Below are 19,539 nucleotides of genomic sequence, written 5' to 3'. Positions count from 1 at the left end.
TTTATACAAAATATAATAATTGACATCAAAGTTTTATATGATTTGTTTGGTTGTGACATTATTATTTGTTATGTTAATGTGTAATATTGTTACGGGTTGAGGTTTCCCAACTCGGCTAGTCCGAGGACCAACTCGTTTGACAGCTCTAATATATGTGAGATGTATCAATTTAATTTATATTTTAAGTGAAAATATTTTTGAAATACATATTAATACAATTTCATAAGTTGGATCGTGTCATATATTCGTCTCATAAAATTGACTCACGAGACTGTATTATAGAAATCTTTGTGACTAATAATTTACCAAAACTATAGAAATTTCAAATACCATAGTCTTGAAATATTGAGCAAATTGTTGCTTCTTCAAAAAATAAATCGTTTTTTTTTTTAATTTTTCATGTTGTATATATGAGTTATATTAGAAAATAATTTGGAGTTGACTTCTAAGACTATAATATTTATATTTTAAAAAAAAATTCCTCTAACATCATGAAATTTTTACATAAAGATATAAAACTTTTTTTATTCAGTGAACTTTTTGAGTTTCGTATCTTTGATTTCGCTATCGATCGCTAGGTCCCGGCTTCCCAGAATATATAACCTTTTTTTCCTTTGATTTGTCGTCCTTTCAAAATTTTCAACGATTCATCAATGGCCTATCGCAGAATCCAGGACTCACCTACTTTTCGTTTTAGAAATTTTTCAATGAAAGATTAACATATATGTGATATAATTTCACCACCCACTCCACAAACGCCACCAAATATTCAACACCGTAAGGTGCTTTTCAACATGTGGAGAACAACTACCGGCTCAAATCTACTGAAACGGGCATTTGATTCAGCCATCCGGGGCTCCAGGCCCAGACCCGTTTCACAGTTGATGGGTTCGTCGTTTTATCCATTGTGTAGCTCCGCCGTGAGCGGCGGCGGTAGTGTGAATGAGAACAATTATGGTGGTGAAAGTACGATGACTTATGCGGAGGCGAAGAGGCTGATGAGGCTGGTGAATGTGGAGTCGTTGAAGGAGAAGCTTGGTATGGAGAACAAGGAGGTGATAACATACGGAGAGCTGTTGCGCGCCTGTGAGAGTTTGGGTGTCGCCAAGTCGGCGGATGAAGCCGCCGCGTTCGCTCGAGTTCTGGATGAGGCCGGCATCGTTTTGCTGTTCCGGGACAAAGTTTATCTTCATCCAGATAAGGCATCAGATTCACATTCTTTATTTATCTAATTATATGTTATACTTTTATGTGAATTGGGGTGCTGAATTCCAATAATAGGGAATGATTTATAAGGGGTTCTCGGGTTTTGTGAGGTGATCTTGATTTAGACTTTGGGATTCCTACAGTTGAATGTGGGTTGAAGAAAGTGGGGAAGATTTATTTGATCTCCTATGATATCTTAAAAAGAAACCGGGTCATAATTGTTTTGTAATATGATGAACTGCTGATGCCTCAAGTTTATTTAAATTAAACATTGAGTTAAAAGTTACAAGCTATCTTATTGGGGAAAGAATAGTTGAGCTTGTGCTTCTGATGTAAGCTATAAAGGGACTGTTTGATGTTTCGAATTCTTGTTTGAAATGCCCAAGAAATTATTTTAGTTGTTTGTTTGATCAACGGTGAACAATCATATCAGGATGAAATGAAAAAAACCATCTAACACTTTTTCATCTTTACCAACGAAGACCTCTCTGTTTTAATGCCAGAAGAACCAAATCAGAAAGCTTTTGGTTAAGCAGATATCAGAAAGTACACTTTTTTTTTGAAAGAGAGTGTGATTCTTAACCAACGAGTTACGATTGTGTGTTGCCATCATTAAGAATCATGAAGCAGTTCATAGCGATGTGTTTTTTTGTTGTAGTTGAAAATATCATAGCGATGTGTTTTGTGTAGACTTTCTGGTTAGTTTCGAATTTCAAGAGCACAGCATCATTTTTCTTTCAATGTGTATCTCTTCAGGTGGTTGATCTGGTTCGGAGGGCAGTTCCTCTTTCTCTTTTACCTGGGGACGACCCATGTAAGGATGAGCTCAAGAAGCTGCACGAGAAGAAGGAAGAGATCGACGTGCTAGCACACAAGCAAGTACGCCGCATTTTGTGGACTGGATTGGGGCTTGCTGTGGTGCAGGTCGGATTTTTCTTTCGTCTAACATTCTGGGAATTTTCTTGGGATGTGATGGAGCCAATTGCATTTTTCACTACCACCACGGGAATTATAATTGGCTATGCTTATTTTCTGGTAACTTCAAGAGATCCGAGTTACCAAGATCTGCTGAAAAGACTCTTCCTCTCAAGGCAGCGAAAGCTCATAAAGAAGTATAACTTTGATATTCAGAGGTTTTTGGAGTTACAGAATAAATGCAAATTGCCCGTGGATTCGTGTGCATCAATCAAAAGACGAACAGGGGTGGAATTGGAACCAGAGGACCTTTTACACGGTCACTGACATCACACAATCTATCCATGTTATTGGTTTATACGCATATTTTGACCTTACAAACCAAACGCGCCTTATTTCACAAGGATTGCGCCTAAATTCTTGTTGGCTGCCTCAGCAAAGTTATTCAACGGAAGTAAAAATTATATGTTACTCTATTCTGCTAGTACTTGGAAAGATGTTCTGATGCTGGTTATTTGTCCTATCTTCTAACTATTTACCGAGAATTTTGTATCTAGATACAGGCTTCATCGACATTATTCTCAAAGTATAAATTTTGTATCATGAAATTATTGGCTCACTGGTTCTACAAGTGATGAACTGGGAGCTATTTCACAACATATATATGAACTATTATAATTTGTAGGCTATGTGTCTCTGAGCATACAGCAATAGCGCATCAAGAAATACAAAAGAAACCATATAACAGAGTTCCATATCTGGCTATAAAAACCAAAAAAAATCCACCTTCTAACCGGCAAAAAATTCAATCACAAATAACTCCAAATCCTGGGAACTTCCATAAACTCAACACTAAAGATACTATACTTGACGAAAAATCTTTCTGTATGCATCTGCCTCTTCAGCCATTTCAGCTATGCTTCTGTCTTTTCTCTCTCTGTCGAGATCAAGCTTCTGCTTTAATTCCTTCTCCTTCAAATCAATCTGTACAACGGGTTAGCAGCAAGAAACAACATCCTGTTGCAAATGAATAAAATTATAAGAAAATATTGTGTCTCACAGCATCGTAGATCTCATCATTTTTTCAAAATCGCCATTTTTGCGGGGGAGTATGTGAATATGAACATGTGGAACAGTCTGTCCAGCCTGAGGTCCATCCTAAGGTCACAATAAAAATTGAGATAGTAACAGTCAAAGAGCAGCGACAGCTACTAGAGAAAGGAATCTTTCATTAATTTCAGGTTCATCACAAGTACATATACATAATCATAATGTATTTACTACATACGTCTAAGTATCCATAAAAAACTGTCGATTTCAGCTAAAAATATATAAACATATCAATGCCAAATCTCATAATACATATCAATTTGATTTCTTTCTTTGTTTCTTTCTTCTTGGGATTGAATATTGTGTTTGAGATTTTTCCCCAATTGTCATGAAGGTTGGGGTCAGAGATGTTGAGGTCCAAGGTAATTTCAGATAAGATATCACCTTAGTAAACAAGGGAAAAGGAGAAAAATCTTGAGAGATTAATTCTTTCAAATAAAATTGCAGGAAGGGCAGTAATGTGGTTGTGTTCATGCATGCTTTACATGTCCTCAAAATGTCAAGAGTTTAATCTCAAATATTTCAAATGAAGATGAACCAAACAACATATAGTTCCTATGATATCGTTAACCTTTTGCAGGTCAGATCATGTAGGTGCCACGAACAAATAGATTAACTATTACTTGGTTTGTTTCACTAGATAATGTCAAAGTTTGGAGGAAATTGACTAGATGGTTTATTGGAAAATTACTCAACTCAATTAATACGTAACAGATGAAGAAACACGAAGACCAGAAGAAAAAACAAATGACCGCCCTCAATAAAATAATTTGTGATCTCACTTGGATTGCAAATGTAAGTGAAGATGCATTGTGGTAGGACTCAAGTTGGCTCCCCACCTTCTGTGCCATAAGCCATAGATCACTGGTCTCATCAGCACTAAGATCAAGAAAGCGTCTGACTTCACGCCTCGGGCAGACAAGCACGTGTATGTTGTGTTAAGTCAACCAAATAAGGAAACACGACCCTGGACTGGAGTGGTCATATTGTATTATCTAATTATGTCTTATTGGCTTCATGGATTGATATAAAATGCAGAGTTCAAGAAATCTAAAGAAAACTGATAGAAAGGAGAATCTAAACATGACTGTGCTATGATGTTGAGGCATATTTGATAAACCACAAACTTCCCAAGCTAACAGCAACCCCTTGAACTAACACATTTCAAGAACTAATCAGGACTCTGCTGTTCATTCAAGAAGACAAAATGGCGAAGTAACAAAGCAACAATTCATCGTATCATCAGATCAATTTATTCTACATATCTCTACCCTCTAAATCTGTGTATGACACTACAAGCTCAACTCTACCACTAAACGCTATTCAAATATGGAAAGCGGAGAGGATATGACCTGAAATGTGAAGAAACAGAAAAAGAAATCAGCAAACCCACATGGAATAAAATATTCAATGCAAATGTCAATGATGCTAGAGCCCAGACTCCAGACCACATAAAAATTTATGCTTTTCCATTTTCTTACCATTGACGCCTACGAATTTAGCTCATAACGACTCTAAACAGAAAACATTTGCGAAGATGGTAGAATTCAAGCTCTTGCCCATGACTCGTAGAGAATCATTCTCGTTTTCATAAATATTAGAGCAAAGACATGATGCCAAAACAGCAGTTATATCATCTTACTATCCATCAAACAATAGCAAACAAAATTAGAACCCGACTACATGGAGGACTCGACGACTCGTGAATTTCGTGTGTGAATTGGTGGATTAAACTCACTTAAAATTCGATTTTGTTTTTACTTCGATCGGCTACTAAAAAAATATTCATATCATCAAGACATCGCAAATATAAAAAATGAAACTTGCATACCAGGTACAAGAGGACGGAGATTCACGAAAGCATATGAAAGCTGAGTTGAGTAGAACACTTCCCTTGGGTCGATTTTGTATGGGCCAAACATGTAACTCTCAGAATCCATCTGGGCATCAAAATTGTCAAGAGAAAGATCAACAAGACAACAATCACACACAATCATTCCAGTACTCGGAGAAAACAAAGGTCAAAGCTCAACACTTGCCTCAGTAAGCGGTTGCATGAAGGAAGAGGAAGCTCTGGTGAGATTAGAGGGAACCCAGGTGAGAGTTGCAGCGGTAGAACGAAGGAGAAACCTCGTGGGTGTTAAGGGGTGCCGTAAATGTAGAAATGGTACGACGAATTTAAGGGAAGAGAACAAAGGCAACGGCTTTAACATCAGCGTTGGAGGCCCCACGGCGACGCCGCTGTTGCAGTCTCTGAACTACCAAGGTAAAGTCGTGGCAAGAAGACAACCCCAATGGTAAAGTCGTGCTTTGGGAATAATTAACTTCTTTGTAATTTATTATTCTCATAAAATTTAAAATTTAACTCGTATACAAAAATTGACAAAATATAAATATTTTAGGTTCAGAAAAGAATAGTAATTGAAATAAAAGGAGCGAAAAGAAATTATCCATTTACTGACGGAGGAGCGGCCACTCAATTTGCTGATCCCCACGAAACGAAGCTCGCAAAGCGTGAGCGGGGAAGAAGAAACAAAAATGGCGTCTTGTACGTGGAATCTCTGTTCTCTTCGGGCTGCACTCCCTTCTGTTCATGCCTCTTCTTCGGGCCCTTCCGTTTGCTTTCCAAACGGGCCCACCCCATCTCGCCTCGGGCTATCCAAGCCCAGACCCGCCCCGAGACCTCTCAACTCTTTTGTGGGTCTCACCCCTTTGCACCCCCTCCTCTCTTCCCAAGGTACCGCATATACATTCTTTTGTAGTTTTGAGTTTGAATGTTGATTTTTTTTATGCTAGAGTTAATGTTATCACGTACTTCGAGAATATCCCCGGATTGTTATTTGTACCTGGATAGAAGATGATGTGGGTTTTATGCTTTTTCATGTTTGTTTTTGCTGCTACCTTTTGCTTCGTGCCTTTTAATTGAACTAGTGATTTTGCGAATCTCTTTGTTCTTTCTCATCGAAATTCTTTGTTCAGTAGTCGCAATTCTTGATGTTCAGTTGTGTTAAGACATGGGATTGGTTGAAAAAGTTTACCGATGACTGTCATTTTTAGTTTTTTATATGTATTCATACAAACGACGTCACAGAATTGGCAGAGTTGTGTTGAAAAATGCTATTGATTCAAGTGTATATTGTGCAACAAAGTGAATGAAAACTCCTTCCCCCCCTTTTTTTTAGTTGATCAGTTTAGAACTCAAAAACATAGAAAATGTGGAAATTTATGGGATTGAAGTTGAGATTTTATTAGGAAATGAGTGACTGATTTGGAATATTTTATCAGTATATATAATATATTGTTCGCAACTCGCAAGGTAGTTTGGGTCAATGATACTATGACTGGTTCTTTTCCATAATCTGTCCATGTATTTATTTCATAAATTGGGATATCATATTTAGCAGCAACACTTGTGAAAAAACTTTAAGAAATGTTTGTCTCCGTGTGTGTGTTAATGTGATTGTTAAGTGTGATATCAATCGTTCTGGGATTTAGCTTTTGGGCATGGCCATGCAATCTGCTACTTTTGTTGGTAGTTCTTTGATTTGGTAAGTGCTGGATTATATACTACAATTTGTGCCAATTAACTTCGTGTCTATATGCTGTGAGAGTCTTCTGATTCAAGTTGTTTGAAGAAGGCTCCGTATTTGAGCTCTTTCATCGTTTCTTCTTGTACTATATCTATGTTATGTTGAAAGTGGTTCAGGAAGTATTTAGTTGAGTTTTTGGTTCTTGGGAATATTGAAGAATAGATACCGTGTTGAGATAGACTTAAATTTGCAGCATTTTTCATGAGCTAGCGACTGTGTTATCCTTCACGTTTCACAGTTTCAGCATCAAGTCTAGGGCATTTGTTTGATGCATCTTAGTAATTGAAGAAGAATAAGGCTTTTGTTACTTACGGATCTTTCACAAGAGTGAGAATAAATCATGAAAGTTTGAATTGTTTTTCATATTCTATGAGATTGGTGAATTCTGAAAGTTTTGCTATAACTTCCTTTTAATTAAGATTAAAATTCTGTATACCCAACTGCATAAGCAGTGTTCTGTTAAGCTATTTTTTGTAATAATTTATATATTGCCATCCTCAAATTTCTCTTGTAATTTAAGTTTTGTTTTAGTTTGTAACAATAGAGTGGAAAAATATAACTTGTCAAATCTAAATCATCTTTCTTGATGGTGCCCAAATTCTACAATGTCAAATGATTGTCTAAAATTGTACCTTGAGATAACCTTTTTTTTAAAAAAAATGTTGCCCAAATTCTACAATGACATTTTTTTTCTCCACGTTCTAGTTCATGTAATGAGTTGTACTTCTGCAGATTCTACAAATTTTGACCATTCATTCACCGTGATTGACAATGGTGGACGAGTTTTCGCCATGAGACACGGGAGGAGGGTGCCAAAACTTAACCGCCCCCCTGACCAACGTCGTGCTCTTTTACGAGGTTTGACAACTCAACTTCTGAAACATGGCCGTATAAAAACAACAAGAGCCAGGGCCAGTGCAGTGAGAAAATATGTCGACAAAATGATCACTCTTGCAAAGGATGGTTCTCTACACAAGAGAAGGCAAGCCCTTGGCTTCATCTATGAAAAACAAATTGTTCATGCCTTGTTCGCGGAGGTCCCAGAGAGATACAGTGAAAGAGAGGGAGGCTATACAAGGATAATCCGAACTCTACCCAGACGAGGAGACAATGCACCCATGGCCTATATTGAGCTTGTCTGATTGATTCGAGGACCCTAGTCTGTTTTAACAAATCTTGAAAATTTTGTAACAAATTATTCTACTGTGTTTATATGTGAAAGATACACTTAATTGTTCTTTCCTTGGCTTTGCATTTAAAGTGAATATAAATTTATTCTCATATTTGTTAGCTCTGTATCAACTTATATTAAAAAATTATATATTTAATGTTAAAATATTACTATTGTATTGATATCTAGAAAGTATAAAAATATTTATAATTATTTTTAAAACACACAGGCCAGTTTATGAAATCAAAATCATGGGGCAAGTGGCATTTAGCAATCATACGAAAACTTGCCCAAAAAAAAATCCGAGACATAGATTTCACGCTATAAATACAATTTACCCCAAAAAACTTGAGCTAAGAAAAGGGGGGGCATTTAGCAATTTTCTCAACTGGAGGGGTTTACACATATGGAAAGTCGAGGGATAAGGGGAGTGTGATTATATCAGATAAGGTTGGTGCATTTGCTCTGCTATTTTGCCACTCAGAGCTGTTGCTTAAAACCGAGAAACGAAGAGAAATAGCAAAAAAAAGTGTCTTTTACCATAGGAAAAAAGTTAAAAGTATTGTTCATTTTTCGGCAGCTATGTTGGGTTGTACTACACTGAACCTGGGTTGTTTAGGTGGCGTGATGCTGAATGCTCCCGTCCACAATCCCAGTAAACCTTTCTTGATCCCTGCAACGAAACCGCTGCCCTTGTTGAATTCTTCGAGACCCATCAGCAGCTGGAAATCAAGAATCTCAGTGAGAACGGCAGTGGCTGCGGTTGATTCTTCTGATCCCACTGAGACGGTTAGCTATTTCTCTGCCTGTTTGATATTTTAACTTCTCTTGTTCTTTATTTAATGCTGTCGATCTGTAAAAGCAGGGTGGACCAAGCACGTATTTTTTGAAACTTCGTAATTCTTTTTAGGAAAATGAGACGTGGGTTTTGAGTTAATGTCATGGTTTTATTTTCGGTGTTATGGGGTTTATATTTTGTAAAGGAATGTGTTCAGTGAGATGTAAAGCCATAGGAAAATCTGTTTAGCTGGTGTGATATTGCTCTATGAATATTTATTTTTTTTTGTTGTGAACCTAGAATTTAAAATTTAAAAGTGTAAGCAAATTGAAAAGGTTTTAGTGAAAAATTGGATTTCTAAATGGCGACTAAGTTGTGAGTTTTGGAAAGGTGATTGTGAATATTTTTTTGGGAAAAATTATGAAAATGATATGGTTATATTTGGTTTTATGATCGCCTAAGGTTATGTCATATGTGTTGACTGAGATAAATGTTGGTTTGCTTTTGTGAGAACAGGAAGAACAAGCTGAGAAGAAAAAAGCATATCATTTTCTTGTGGCGAATGCCAAATTCATGTTGGATGAGGAAGAGCATTTCAAGGAACTTCTAGCTGAGCGTCTTAGGCTTTACGGGGAGAGGGACAAAGAGCAAGATTTTTGGCTTGTGACTGAACCTAAGTTCTTGGACAAGTTCCCCAATATTACCAAGAGACTCAAGAGACCCGCTGTTGCTCTTGTTTCAACGAATGGCACTTGGATTAAGTAAGAACGATAGTTCAATAACTTCAGTGATCAATACATCTTATATCATGAAATATCCAATGGTCAATACGTCATTTAGCGTAAATTTTGGCTTAAACAACATGAATTGTGAAGTCCGTCTTAGATTAAGAATCATCTACATTTTTATTCCCTTTTTTATGCGGCATAGCTTAGATGTTGAATTATCATGTATTTGGACTAAAACTGTTCCCTGACGAAAGAATGAAAGCGAAGTATAAATGGAATCGGCCTGATCAGCATGGACGTGTGGATATCTATATATGCTCAGACTACACGCTGCTAGAGTTGGGTGGGGACAGATCTTATTCATTTCAGGACTGATGTGTGAGTGAGGATTTGGTTGAGAGATTGAAATATGTGAGTTTCTTGTTGGCTTGGTCTTTAGACGAGTACCTAGAGGTTAGAGGGGCAAAAATTTTAATCAACTATTTTCACAATTTTTAGGAGATTGAAAAATACAATACCAAACGAAAACTGGAAGATTTTTGAAGAAAATCAAGAACTGTTTTCTACACGTGGGGCAGTTGTCCACCCTATACTGAATGTGGCTTCAACACTGGTTTTAACTGAGCCTAATTATGTAAACTCATGCATCTCTTTGGTTTTTTTTTACATTTTATCGTATTTTGTGCTATTCCATTGCACAAGAACAGGTTGGGTCTGGAAACTTCAACGTGACAATGAGTGAATGATTTTGTGTTTTGAATGTAGGTTCATGAAGTTAAGACTGGACCGCGTGTTGCAAGATAGCTTCGAAGCTGACAATGTAGAAGAGGCTCTGGCTTCAAATCCTGTTAATCTCGAGTTTGAAAAGCCTGAAAACTGGACAGCTCCTTATACCAAATACGAATATGGGTGGTGGGAGCCGTTCCTTCCCCCAAAGACCTCATCGGTATGAAGAGCAATATATTTACCCTTTTTGTGAGAGTACGTTTTACAGTAGATTCCAGTTGTTAGTGATGAGATGGTGTCTTTAGGGACGCAAAACGAAATGCACGTCTTTAAACTTTTTCATATCTGTTTCATATTACTTCCCTCAACCTCTAACTTCTGTTTACTACTACTACTCCTCCATTATAATGTATAGCCTTGTTGATCAGGGCGTGAAACCGATATTAAACCGTCTTTTCGTCCACTTTGTACTATTTCTTGATTTTTAGTTGTTGCGTTCATGGACATGTTTATCCAAGCGATCACCAATAACATTGACATTTCCATGAGTCCATCCAAAGTTAATATGACAATAATATTCTGCTACAAAATTTTCAGATTCTCGTTTTTTTTTTCTCAACAGTAAATGTGAATTTCCCTTCTTAAAAATAATTTAAAAGAAAACTATGTGAAAAAATCGATTTATTCTATAACTTTACACAGATTCATGCACGGACGAGTGTGTTTTATTCACCAGTCTCCTCCAATCGATTGCGAAAGTTGGCTCGTTCCACTCAAGGCAAATTCATGATCTCAGTGACGAAGTTGCGTCGTGTGGTTTTTCTATATGGGTTCAAAGAGATTCTATGATCAACTTCCGGAGGAAACCACAACCGTGCTATTGGTCGCTTTCCCACATGAGCCTATGTAGATAGATACAAAAACATTGTAATATANTTGGTGAGGGTGGTCTCGGGATCGCCTAGGCCTCGTGATGATTCCCTTTGCAGCGCAGACGATTAAGGTACCGCCCCTCGTATATGGGCCAACGCCTTGTGCTCCTCTACGTCTTCCATCCGTCTTGGATCAAATTTCACCTTAATATTTTTGGATTGATTTGATTCGGTTTATTGAAGAAATTGGTTCACATCACATTTGAACGAAAAATATTATATTAGGAGTATAGATTTTAAATGGGGTTAATATTGAATGAATTTTAAATTTGTTAGAATTATTATTATAACAATATAAATGATAAAATTTGAAATTGAAATGTGTTTAATTAAAATCATCTTAAAAATTACAACGTATTGAAGTTAGAGATCCTTATTATTTTAATAAATTATTTTTAAAAAGTTGAAGAAATTAAATATTTAGTGATTAGAGAAAATTTTAAGGAAATTTTACGTATTTAAAATAAATGATTATCTTCAAATCATAACATAAGCAAAGAAAAGAAAGCATTAATTATACTTGAAAATGGCTTACAGGAGGAGGCAGCAAGGTGTGAGGCCTGATGCCTTCTCTTCAAGCCACAATTATGATTCCGATCCTCCGCTGCAGAATACGGTGGCGGACGGCAGATCGTCCTCGAATTCCTCAGCCTCCTCGCTGGCCACGAAAGCGATCAGAGCTTCGGCGGCTTACAGAGATTCTTCGCTATCTTCCGCCTACGAACAATCCGCTCTGTCATCTCCACGCGACTTCTCATCTTCCTCTTCTAAGGTTTAGTACCAGCTTAGATTTTTTTTTTTTTAATGTTTGATTAGGTCGGCGAGGTTCAAGTGGCATTTGCTTTTTATTATTTGTGGGTGAAAAGGTGATGGTTATTTTTTGTGTTGCTTTTTTCATCATGATGAATGCCTTTTCTTTCTCTTTGATATGTGATAGATCATGGGTATCAATCTATACGTTGGCCAGAAAGGACGACCTTCTTCTTAAATACTAACGCAATTGAATTGTGTAATGTTTTGGGTTGGTTCTCATTAGTTGGTGAAAGAACATTTGGATCGGTTGCCACATTGCTTAATTATGTCTCAAGCATATATTTTTTACAGGAATGAATTGACTTCTTACCGGGTTATGGTAGAGAAGTGAGTTACTTTGATTTGTACGATCACGAGGGTTTAAATAAGTAATAACATTTGTCATTGACTCTTGAGTGATTGCATTAGATCTGGACAATAAAGCTGAGAATATGAGTAGGTGTGATCTGAGATTTTAATGTCGGGGCAGTGATTTACTGATAAGGGCGGAAATGGATTATTTTTCTTTCCCTGTCCCTTGCAGATCTTTCAAAAGGATGCGATTTATTCATGCATATGATCTATAAGATGCGCTAACAATCGATGATGTTGAGATAAATTGCAAAGTCAAGGCCATCATTAATTGAGTAAATATTTACATCATGAAGAATATAATACAGTGTCTTGTGTAAATTGACATGAATCATACTTTGTAGAATTACCAGTCTAGAAGAAAAATGTACCAACTACAAACCTGTGCAGAACTTTTTCTTTAATTCTGGGATCAAAGCTTCACTTTGCTAAATTTTGTGTTCCATCTATGGAAAAAAAATTGATGTCTTTGGGTACTAACAGACCAAGGGCGTAAGAATTTTTCAATTTCATTGTGCTAAAATGTTGCAGAGGGCAGCTATCAAATGCAATAGGCATTGGTGTGTTTATGCTTTTATGTATACATTTGAGCCCTGAATGAACGCAGCATATCTTTGCGTATAGATAGATGGTGCCACCACCAATTAAAAACTGTTGATTTCCAAGGTCTTTTAAATTTAAATACCATATCAGTTCAACTAATAACTTATTTCTGTATCAACTTTAACATTAAAGGTTTATCATGTATAAGGCTATCAAATTGCTGGAAGAGATGAAGTGAACTTGGATTCATTGGTAGATCCAATGCAATTAGATAGCACCAATCCATGTATGACCTAATCAAATGACTGGATTTTTTTAGCCGTCTTTTTAGGGATTGGAACCTTTCATGCTCTATCTTCACCTTAAACCCCCCACCCCCTCCGTCTTATGATTGCCCCATTTCCTGATGTGGAGGAAAAATTGATTTTATCAAAGTATTGGTTTAGTATTACTTTACTTTCATAATTAACGATGCATGTATGTTGAGTGTTTATATAGGTGCAGTTATCACCTATATTTTACATAGCTCATTATACTTTGAACTTTCCCGTCAATTGTGGAAAAAAAAACTGAATTTTTATGTTCTGATGTGAATGTTAGAAATGTTTTTGTGTCATTTTGATTGTGAGGGAAATATACTGGTTTTCTAGGTCAGCAATGTTGTTGTTCTCGATTAATATTGTCATCATGGAATGTAGGACTCGTCCATCTATACAGCAAAGACAAACATGAGTGAATCTAAACAAGGATTCTGGGGTGTTCTGGCTCGGAAAGCTAAAGAAGTTCTTGATGATGATAATGTAGTTCAACCACAAGAAACAGCCGTAGGAACTACAGTTCAGACATCTGATAGAACCAAAAAAGGGCAGGTGAGAATTTGTTGAAATTTGAATCAAGTTGTTTCCAGCTGTTGACCTGGTTGATCAGATAGCGCATTATATTTATCAAAAGGGGGTTTTGACTAACAATTATATTTTAAGAACATTTTTGCTTTAAAATATCTAGTCCTAATTTTTGGGAAAGCTCAAGTTTACTCTTCAGAACGTTCAGTAACTTATCTGCTGTTAGTTTTATAAATGTTCCATTCTCATGCTGTAATATTCTCTAGGTTTTGTTCACAGAATTGCGAAAGTATTATTTAACTGATTTCCATTCTTCTTGATTTTCAGTACCATAACGGATACAACTCTCCAGAAAATCGTCGAAAAATTGACAGCCCTTCTCTACACAGAGGACTAGATAGGATTGCATCATCACTTAATTTTATTGGTGGTACAATTGGTAATGCTCTTGAGGTACGGTTTAAAGTGAATTTATTTAACAATGTTAATTTTTTGGGTTGTAGTAATTAACTTATTGTCTTAAACCTTTTAAATTGAATTAGTTTTCTTGGCTAAAGATCTTAACTTCAAGGGATTGTTAGAGATCAATAAGGTATTCAGAAATTATCTCATAGCATAACAAGCGGCCGGGCTTATGCTAAAAATGAGCGGAACGTTGCAGTATCTTAGGTGATGAGAAACTGAGTCCTTTGAGCTTGAATGCTGATGGAAAGAAGGCATGATTTTGTTAAGGATATAGTAAGGACTTTTTTTGGTACAAAAATTGCATAAAGATACTTGATTTTAAAGATACTTTTTTGGTACAAAATTGGCAAGTTATGATTTTCAAGCAAATCCTGTCCATTTTAGAGTTCCGGCCATGTTTAGATCTTATAAATACTGTATGTGAGTTCCGTAGCAGCTATTATGAGATTGAGCTTGATTTCTAGAGAAATAAAATAATCCTAGCACTCTTATTTCCCACATTGAAAGTTGTGAGTGCCAATTTCGAAAATTAGCTAGTGAAACGTGAAGAAGTTCTATTTTCTTACATGTTTCTTGTAGTAAATATGATGTGATCATGGGTCGTGACATAACACTTCTAATATTTAATTCTGGTTTGGAAAATGAGTATTTTGAGTCCCCTTAGGAGAACTTGACATTCCATCCAGTCAAGAGTTGCCAATTAATCAGAGGGAGGCCTCTTAATTGAAAGAGTAGCATTTACCATGGATAGAAGGATTTCTTATGGTGGTTTGGAAATTTTTCTTCGTTTGATTGAAACCAGTAATTTTGGGTGATCTTCAAGAAATCCCCAGAAGTAATGACAATAGTGATAATGAGAGTGAATATAAACTTAACAGATTTTTATGTATGTCCTTTTGCCCTTGGGTTGCAATCACCACGAGTCTCCAGACTAACCTTATTTTTTCATACAAAAAATTTGTTTACTGTCTTTCCTTTTTGCAGGAAGGTATCACTGCTGTTGAAAACCGTACTGCAGGCATAATTCAAGAAACTCGTAAAATTCAAATAAGGAAAAAGAGCGGTAACCTTGTATCACAGAATCAGGATTCAAGTCTTGGTAGCTTGCAGCGACAACCTGTGATGCAGACTCGTGAGCAGCCTCAGACACACACTGATTTGGAAACACAACTGAAAGCTTCTCGAGACGTAAAGTGGCAACTGTGTTGTTGTGGTGTTATAGCCTATTTGCTTGTGGTGTCTTGGTTTTGGCTTTCCTTTTGCAATTTAAGTTCTTATCCAACAGTAGAACGTGTGCTATGTTTCCATCACACAGTCATTTAGCAACATGACACATTCAGTTATTAAGAGTTCAATTATTTTGGCTATAATTTTAAGATTAAAGATTTCCTAAGGGATGCTTAAACAGTTAAACTATTGGTATCTAAAGAATGGTACTCTGTTGATTTATGGGTTCACTTGGTTTAATAGTATTTTATAGTCAATGGAACATTCTATAACAGAATAAGAAGTTGGATGTGGTGAAAGTAAAGCAAAGAAAATGTGGTGAAATGGAGTCTTGCTGCAAAAAGAGCTTAGACTCGTTTCAAGAAAACTCGTTTTGAACATATTTGTGGGGTTATACTTATATACTGTTGCAACTAATAATCCTATGCGATCCAATAATATCAGTGGACTCTCAAGTTTCTGTGATTTAACCATGCAATTTTCAGTGGGTTATTTTATGTAGGGCAGATATGATTATGGGACAGAATGGTGGTTGCATATGCCTGCTCTTGTGGCCTTCATGGCCATTTCCATGCACTCTGCTTAAGATATGACTGCATATTCAAATATTGTATGATAAACTTCTCATTTATGTGAGATGCGAGATAGATCTATTTTAAATTTCAGGTTGCTATGGCTATGGCTGCAAAAGCGAAACTTCTTCTGCGAGAGCTGAAGACAATCAAGGCTGACTTGGCTTTTGCAAAGGAGCGCTGTGGTCAGCTGGAAGAAGAAAACAGAATTCTCAGGGAGAGCCGTGAGAAAGGTGGCAATCCAGAAGATGATGATTTGGTAATAATCTCTTCTATAAAAAGCAAAACCCTTTCCCTTCCCAACTAAGATAAAATAAGCTGAAAATCTTGGCATAAGTGGCTCCTTTCATCAACATTGTTTTCTGATGCGAGTCCCAAAGTCAAATATGTCCGTCATTATATAATTTTCGTTTTGTAGTGCATTATATCCATAAATTTATTTAATGTGGTTTTTTTCTGTGAAAATCAGAAAACGTGAAACTTTTGTGTTTTAAATTTTGTGAAATGATGTATTTTACATTTCAAAAAGTAAAAATAATTTTATGTCAAACATTTTGAAAAAAATAACCTATTTAAAGAATATTTAAATGTCCAACAATGTTATATGACTTATGGGATTGTATGTTAAATAATGTTCTAATTAGGCCTGCGATAAAATCTACACAGGCAAGGGTCCATTTATGTGCAAAGTTACGTGAAAGCTATCACCCTGTACATATTTTAGCTGCATTTAGATGTTTGAGTGTGCTTGAGAACAGTGGATACAATTGTGTGGCTGTTTACCATTCACTAGTATGACAGATTTGATTCGAAGTTTTTCTCAAGTTACCTAATCGACAAAACTTCATGTCGACATTTACTTCTCAGATAAGGCTTCAACTTGAGACCCTTTTGGCCGAGAAAGCTCGACTCGCACAAGAGAATTCAGTCTATGCACGAGAGAATCGTTTCTTGAGGGAAATTGTTGAGTACCACCAGCTCACCATGCAGGATGTTGTCTACTTGGATGAAGGCAGCGAAGAGGTCACCGAGGTTTACCCCATCAATGTAACTACACCCACCAGCATGCAATCCATTTTCACTACCCCTTCTCTCCCCCCGACTCCCACAATTCCACACGGAGCAGTCATGGTAACGACTGAGAATTTATCTTCTATTTCTTCCCCACGGCTAGACCTCAAAGAAGCTTATCCAATTGTCAGTCCGGTGAATCCTTACATCCAAACTCCAACAGAAGACTCACGAAGGCATTAGCTGGATTTGATGGCTTTGGAGTGATTTCCATCCTAACAGAAGTGGCTTGAACTTGTTTTAGAATCAAAGCACCTGTTTTATGTTTTTTATAGTATATAAAGAGGTTGGTGAGAGGAGTGAAGACCGATGAGTAAATTGAGTGAGCTTTCACTTTGTCATGTCATCTTTTTTTTCTTCATTTTTTTGTCTCATTGTTTGGAAGCTTATTCTGCTTCATACAAATTGTGAAAAGGGACGTAATTTAATAAAGAAATTCTCGATTGGTCTTGTAGTTGACAAATAAAGTTTACTCTTTTATATTTAACCCCATCATCGAGATATATATAAGAGTGTGTGTGTGTGTGTTTTTTTTTTAAAAAAAAAAATTGAATTATATTTTTTTAGCTGGGAATGTGGTGGTTCTTGGATCTCGAACTTGAACTTTTTTTCCGATACTGGGAGATCACATGCCACAGGACGACAGTGAATGAATTAATTTTACAAGTTTTAGTTAAACTTTAAAAAAAAAAGTTATATATTCAAGATTTATTTATTTTATTTTATATAATTAATTTACACTAACCTATATAATAAATATATTTTGTATGAAATTTTGATTTATAATTATTCTATGGCATCTTTTAATCAACGACATTTAAAAAAAAATTAGTTGTTTTGTAATCAAGCCAAATCCATAGTATTTGACACATGAAATTACAAAATTCTGACATGGTGGGAAAATATTTTAAAAATCAAACAAGCAAATATTAAATTGGATATAAAAGTTTGTGAGATGACTTTATTCGGTCATCTTATTGAACCAAACGGTCAACAAAATAAAATAACATTCCTAAATCTAATAGACTTATCGATACTTAGAAATATTTTATTTCAGACAGAATAACCTTTTGATACAAAAAATAATAATAATTAACGAGCCCCAGTAAGCCAATAATAATAATCATTATAATTAGTAACTCTGTCCATGGTTTTTTTATTAATAATTATGTCGTAGTTAAATTAATACTTAAATTATGAATTTTTAATTAAAAATATTTATAATTATTTTGCTATAATATGCAAATTTATTGTGTAGACAGTGTGTTAATTTTTATTATTAAAAATTTTGATTTAATTTTTTGGTGGGATTAAGATAATATTATAATTTAAAATTTATTTTATTTACTGATATGAGCTTAGTATTGTCATTTAAAAATAGATCGATTATATTAATAAAAAAAATTTATCTATTATGAGATGGTTTCACGAATCTATATTCCGAGTTTGTGGAATTTTCTTATATATTTCAGTCAAGTTGACATATAATAGCCACAATAAATTTTGGAGGAAAAAAAAACAAAAGGTAAAAGTATTTTTCCAAAGTGTTCCCTAATTATATATCCAATAGGCCAATTACTTCCTTTGTGTTGATGACATCATTTTCAAGAGAATTGGTAACTCAATTTAAAATTGGAAAATTTCAAAACTTCATACAATCTTAATGAGAAACATTTTGACCCACAAATAAATTAAAATGAAAATATATTGCAATATCATTAAAAAAATAAATCTACTACAATATGAGTTATACGTAATCAATTGTAACAAACTTTCTCCTCGACTAAAAAATCTAAAAAATTTTTTTGCTTAATATATGCTTTGTAATCGAATAAATTAGAATATTTTCAGTATATAATAAAATTGCATGACTATGAATAGAATCATTTCGACTTATATAATTAAAATTGTGAAGTATAAACTAATTATTATAAAAAATTTCAATTAATATGATTTGATATGTAAATCTCTCTTAAAAATAGTTTGTAATTTATATAAAATAATAATAAAAATAAACTTATTTTAAAATATAAAATAAAGGACGGCCGGAAGTGCTTATTATAAAGCATTGTCCCCAAATCATGACAGATGGCATATTCTAAGTCCAATCAATTCCTTTTTATATCTCTATTATTAGAGTGGACCAAAATATTATGTACACTTTTTTATTAAACTAGTTATTAATCATCAAGACATCAGTAAGATTCTAAAGTTTGATGGGTATTTTATATCTAGCTGAAAACATCTAATCAGTTGCATACGCAATGTAAAAATATTCTCTAAGTTTCATTGTAAGTCTGATTTTTATCAGATTCAGATGAAACAAGGAACATGAAAGCAAGAAATTCACATCTTTTTCTGCACCACAAAGACACTATTACGGAAGTATTATCAATGAGATTGGCTAATTCACTTCAGATATTTCAAAGAAAGATGGATAATCTTTTTAAAGATTATTTTAAGTTTATGTTCGTTTATATTGACGATTTATTAAATTAA

At 35.2% G+C, this 19,539-nt stretch overlaps 4 protein-coding genes and 1 pseudogene across 4 annotated transcripts; 4 read left to right on the top strand and 1 right to left on the bottom strand.

The window, feature by feature from the left end:
- The first annotated feature begins 561 nt into the window (after nt 1-561).
- Nucleotides 562-2,784, top strand: LOC140973026 (calcium uniporter protein 5, mitochondrial-like). The gene is made up of 2 exons (XM_073435551.1): nt 562-1,202; nt 1,963-2,784. The coding sequence occupies exons 1-2, from the start codon at nt 795-797 to the stop codon at nt 2,446-2,448; spliced, it is 894 nt and encodes a 297-aa protein (XP_073291652.1). The 5' UTR covers nt 562-794; the 3' UTR covers nt 2,449-2,784.
- A 79-nt stretch (nt 2,785-2,863) lies between these two features.
- LOC140973029 (bifunctional bis(5'-adenosyl)-triphosphatase/adenylylsulfatase FHIT-like) lies at nt 2,864-5,563 on the bottom strand (annotated as a pseudogene).
- Nucleotides 5,564-5,671: 108 nt separating this feature from the next.
- LOC140973027 (large ribosomal subunit protein bL17c) lies at nt 5,672-8,782 on the top strand. Its single transcript, XM_073435552.1, has 2 exons — nt 5,672-5,968; nt 7,554-8,782. The coding sequence occupies exons 1-2, from the start codon at nt 5,770-5,772 to the stop codon at nt 7,961-7,963; spliced, it is 609 nt and encodes a 202-aa protein (XP_073291653.1). The 5' UTR covers nt 5,672-5,769; the 3' UTR covers nt 7,964-8,782.
- Nucleotides 8,362-10,687, top strand: LOC140973028 (protein YCF54, chloroplastic-like). The gene is made up of 3 exons (XM_073435553.1): nt 8,362-8,781; nt 9,287-9,531; nt 10,264-10,687. Exons 1-3 carry the CDS (start codon nt 8,575-8,577, stop codon nt 10,448-10,450), a joined length of 639 nt encoding a protein of 212 aa, XP_073291654.1. The 5' UTR covers nt 8,362-8,574; the 3' UTR covers nt 10,451-10,687.
- A 957-nt stretch (nt 10,688-11,644) lies between these two features.
- On the top strand, nt 11,645-17,518 carry LOC140973025 (uncharacterized). The gene is made up of 6 exons (XM_073435550.1): nt 11,645-11,928; nt 13,562-13,732; nt 14,033-14,158; nt 15,155-15,358; nt 16,064-16,228; nt 16,837-17,518. The coding sequence occupies exons 1-6, from the start codon at nt 11,683-11,685 to the stop codon at nt 17,221-17,223; spliced, it is 1,299 nt and encodes a 432-aa protein (XP_073291651.1). The 5' UTR covers nt 11,645-11,682; the 3' UTR covers nt 17,224-17,518.
- The last annotated feature ends 2,021 nt before the right edge of the window (nt 17,519-19,539 follow it).

This window comes from Primulina huaijiensis, chromosome 3 (assembly GCF_012295235.1).
Source record: "Primulina huaijiensis isolate GDHJ02 chromosome 3, ASM1229523v2, whole genome shotgun sequence".
NCBI lineage: Eukaryota > Viridiplantae > Streptophyta > Magnoliopsida > Lamiales > Gesneriaceae > Primulina > Primulina huaijiensis.
The sequence above is the reverse complement of the archived record's forward strand: the minus strand, read 5'-3'. Positions and strand labels throughout refer to the sequence as shown.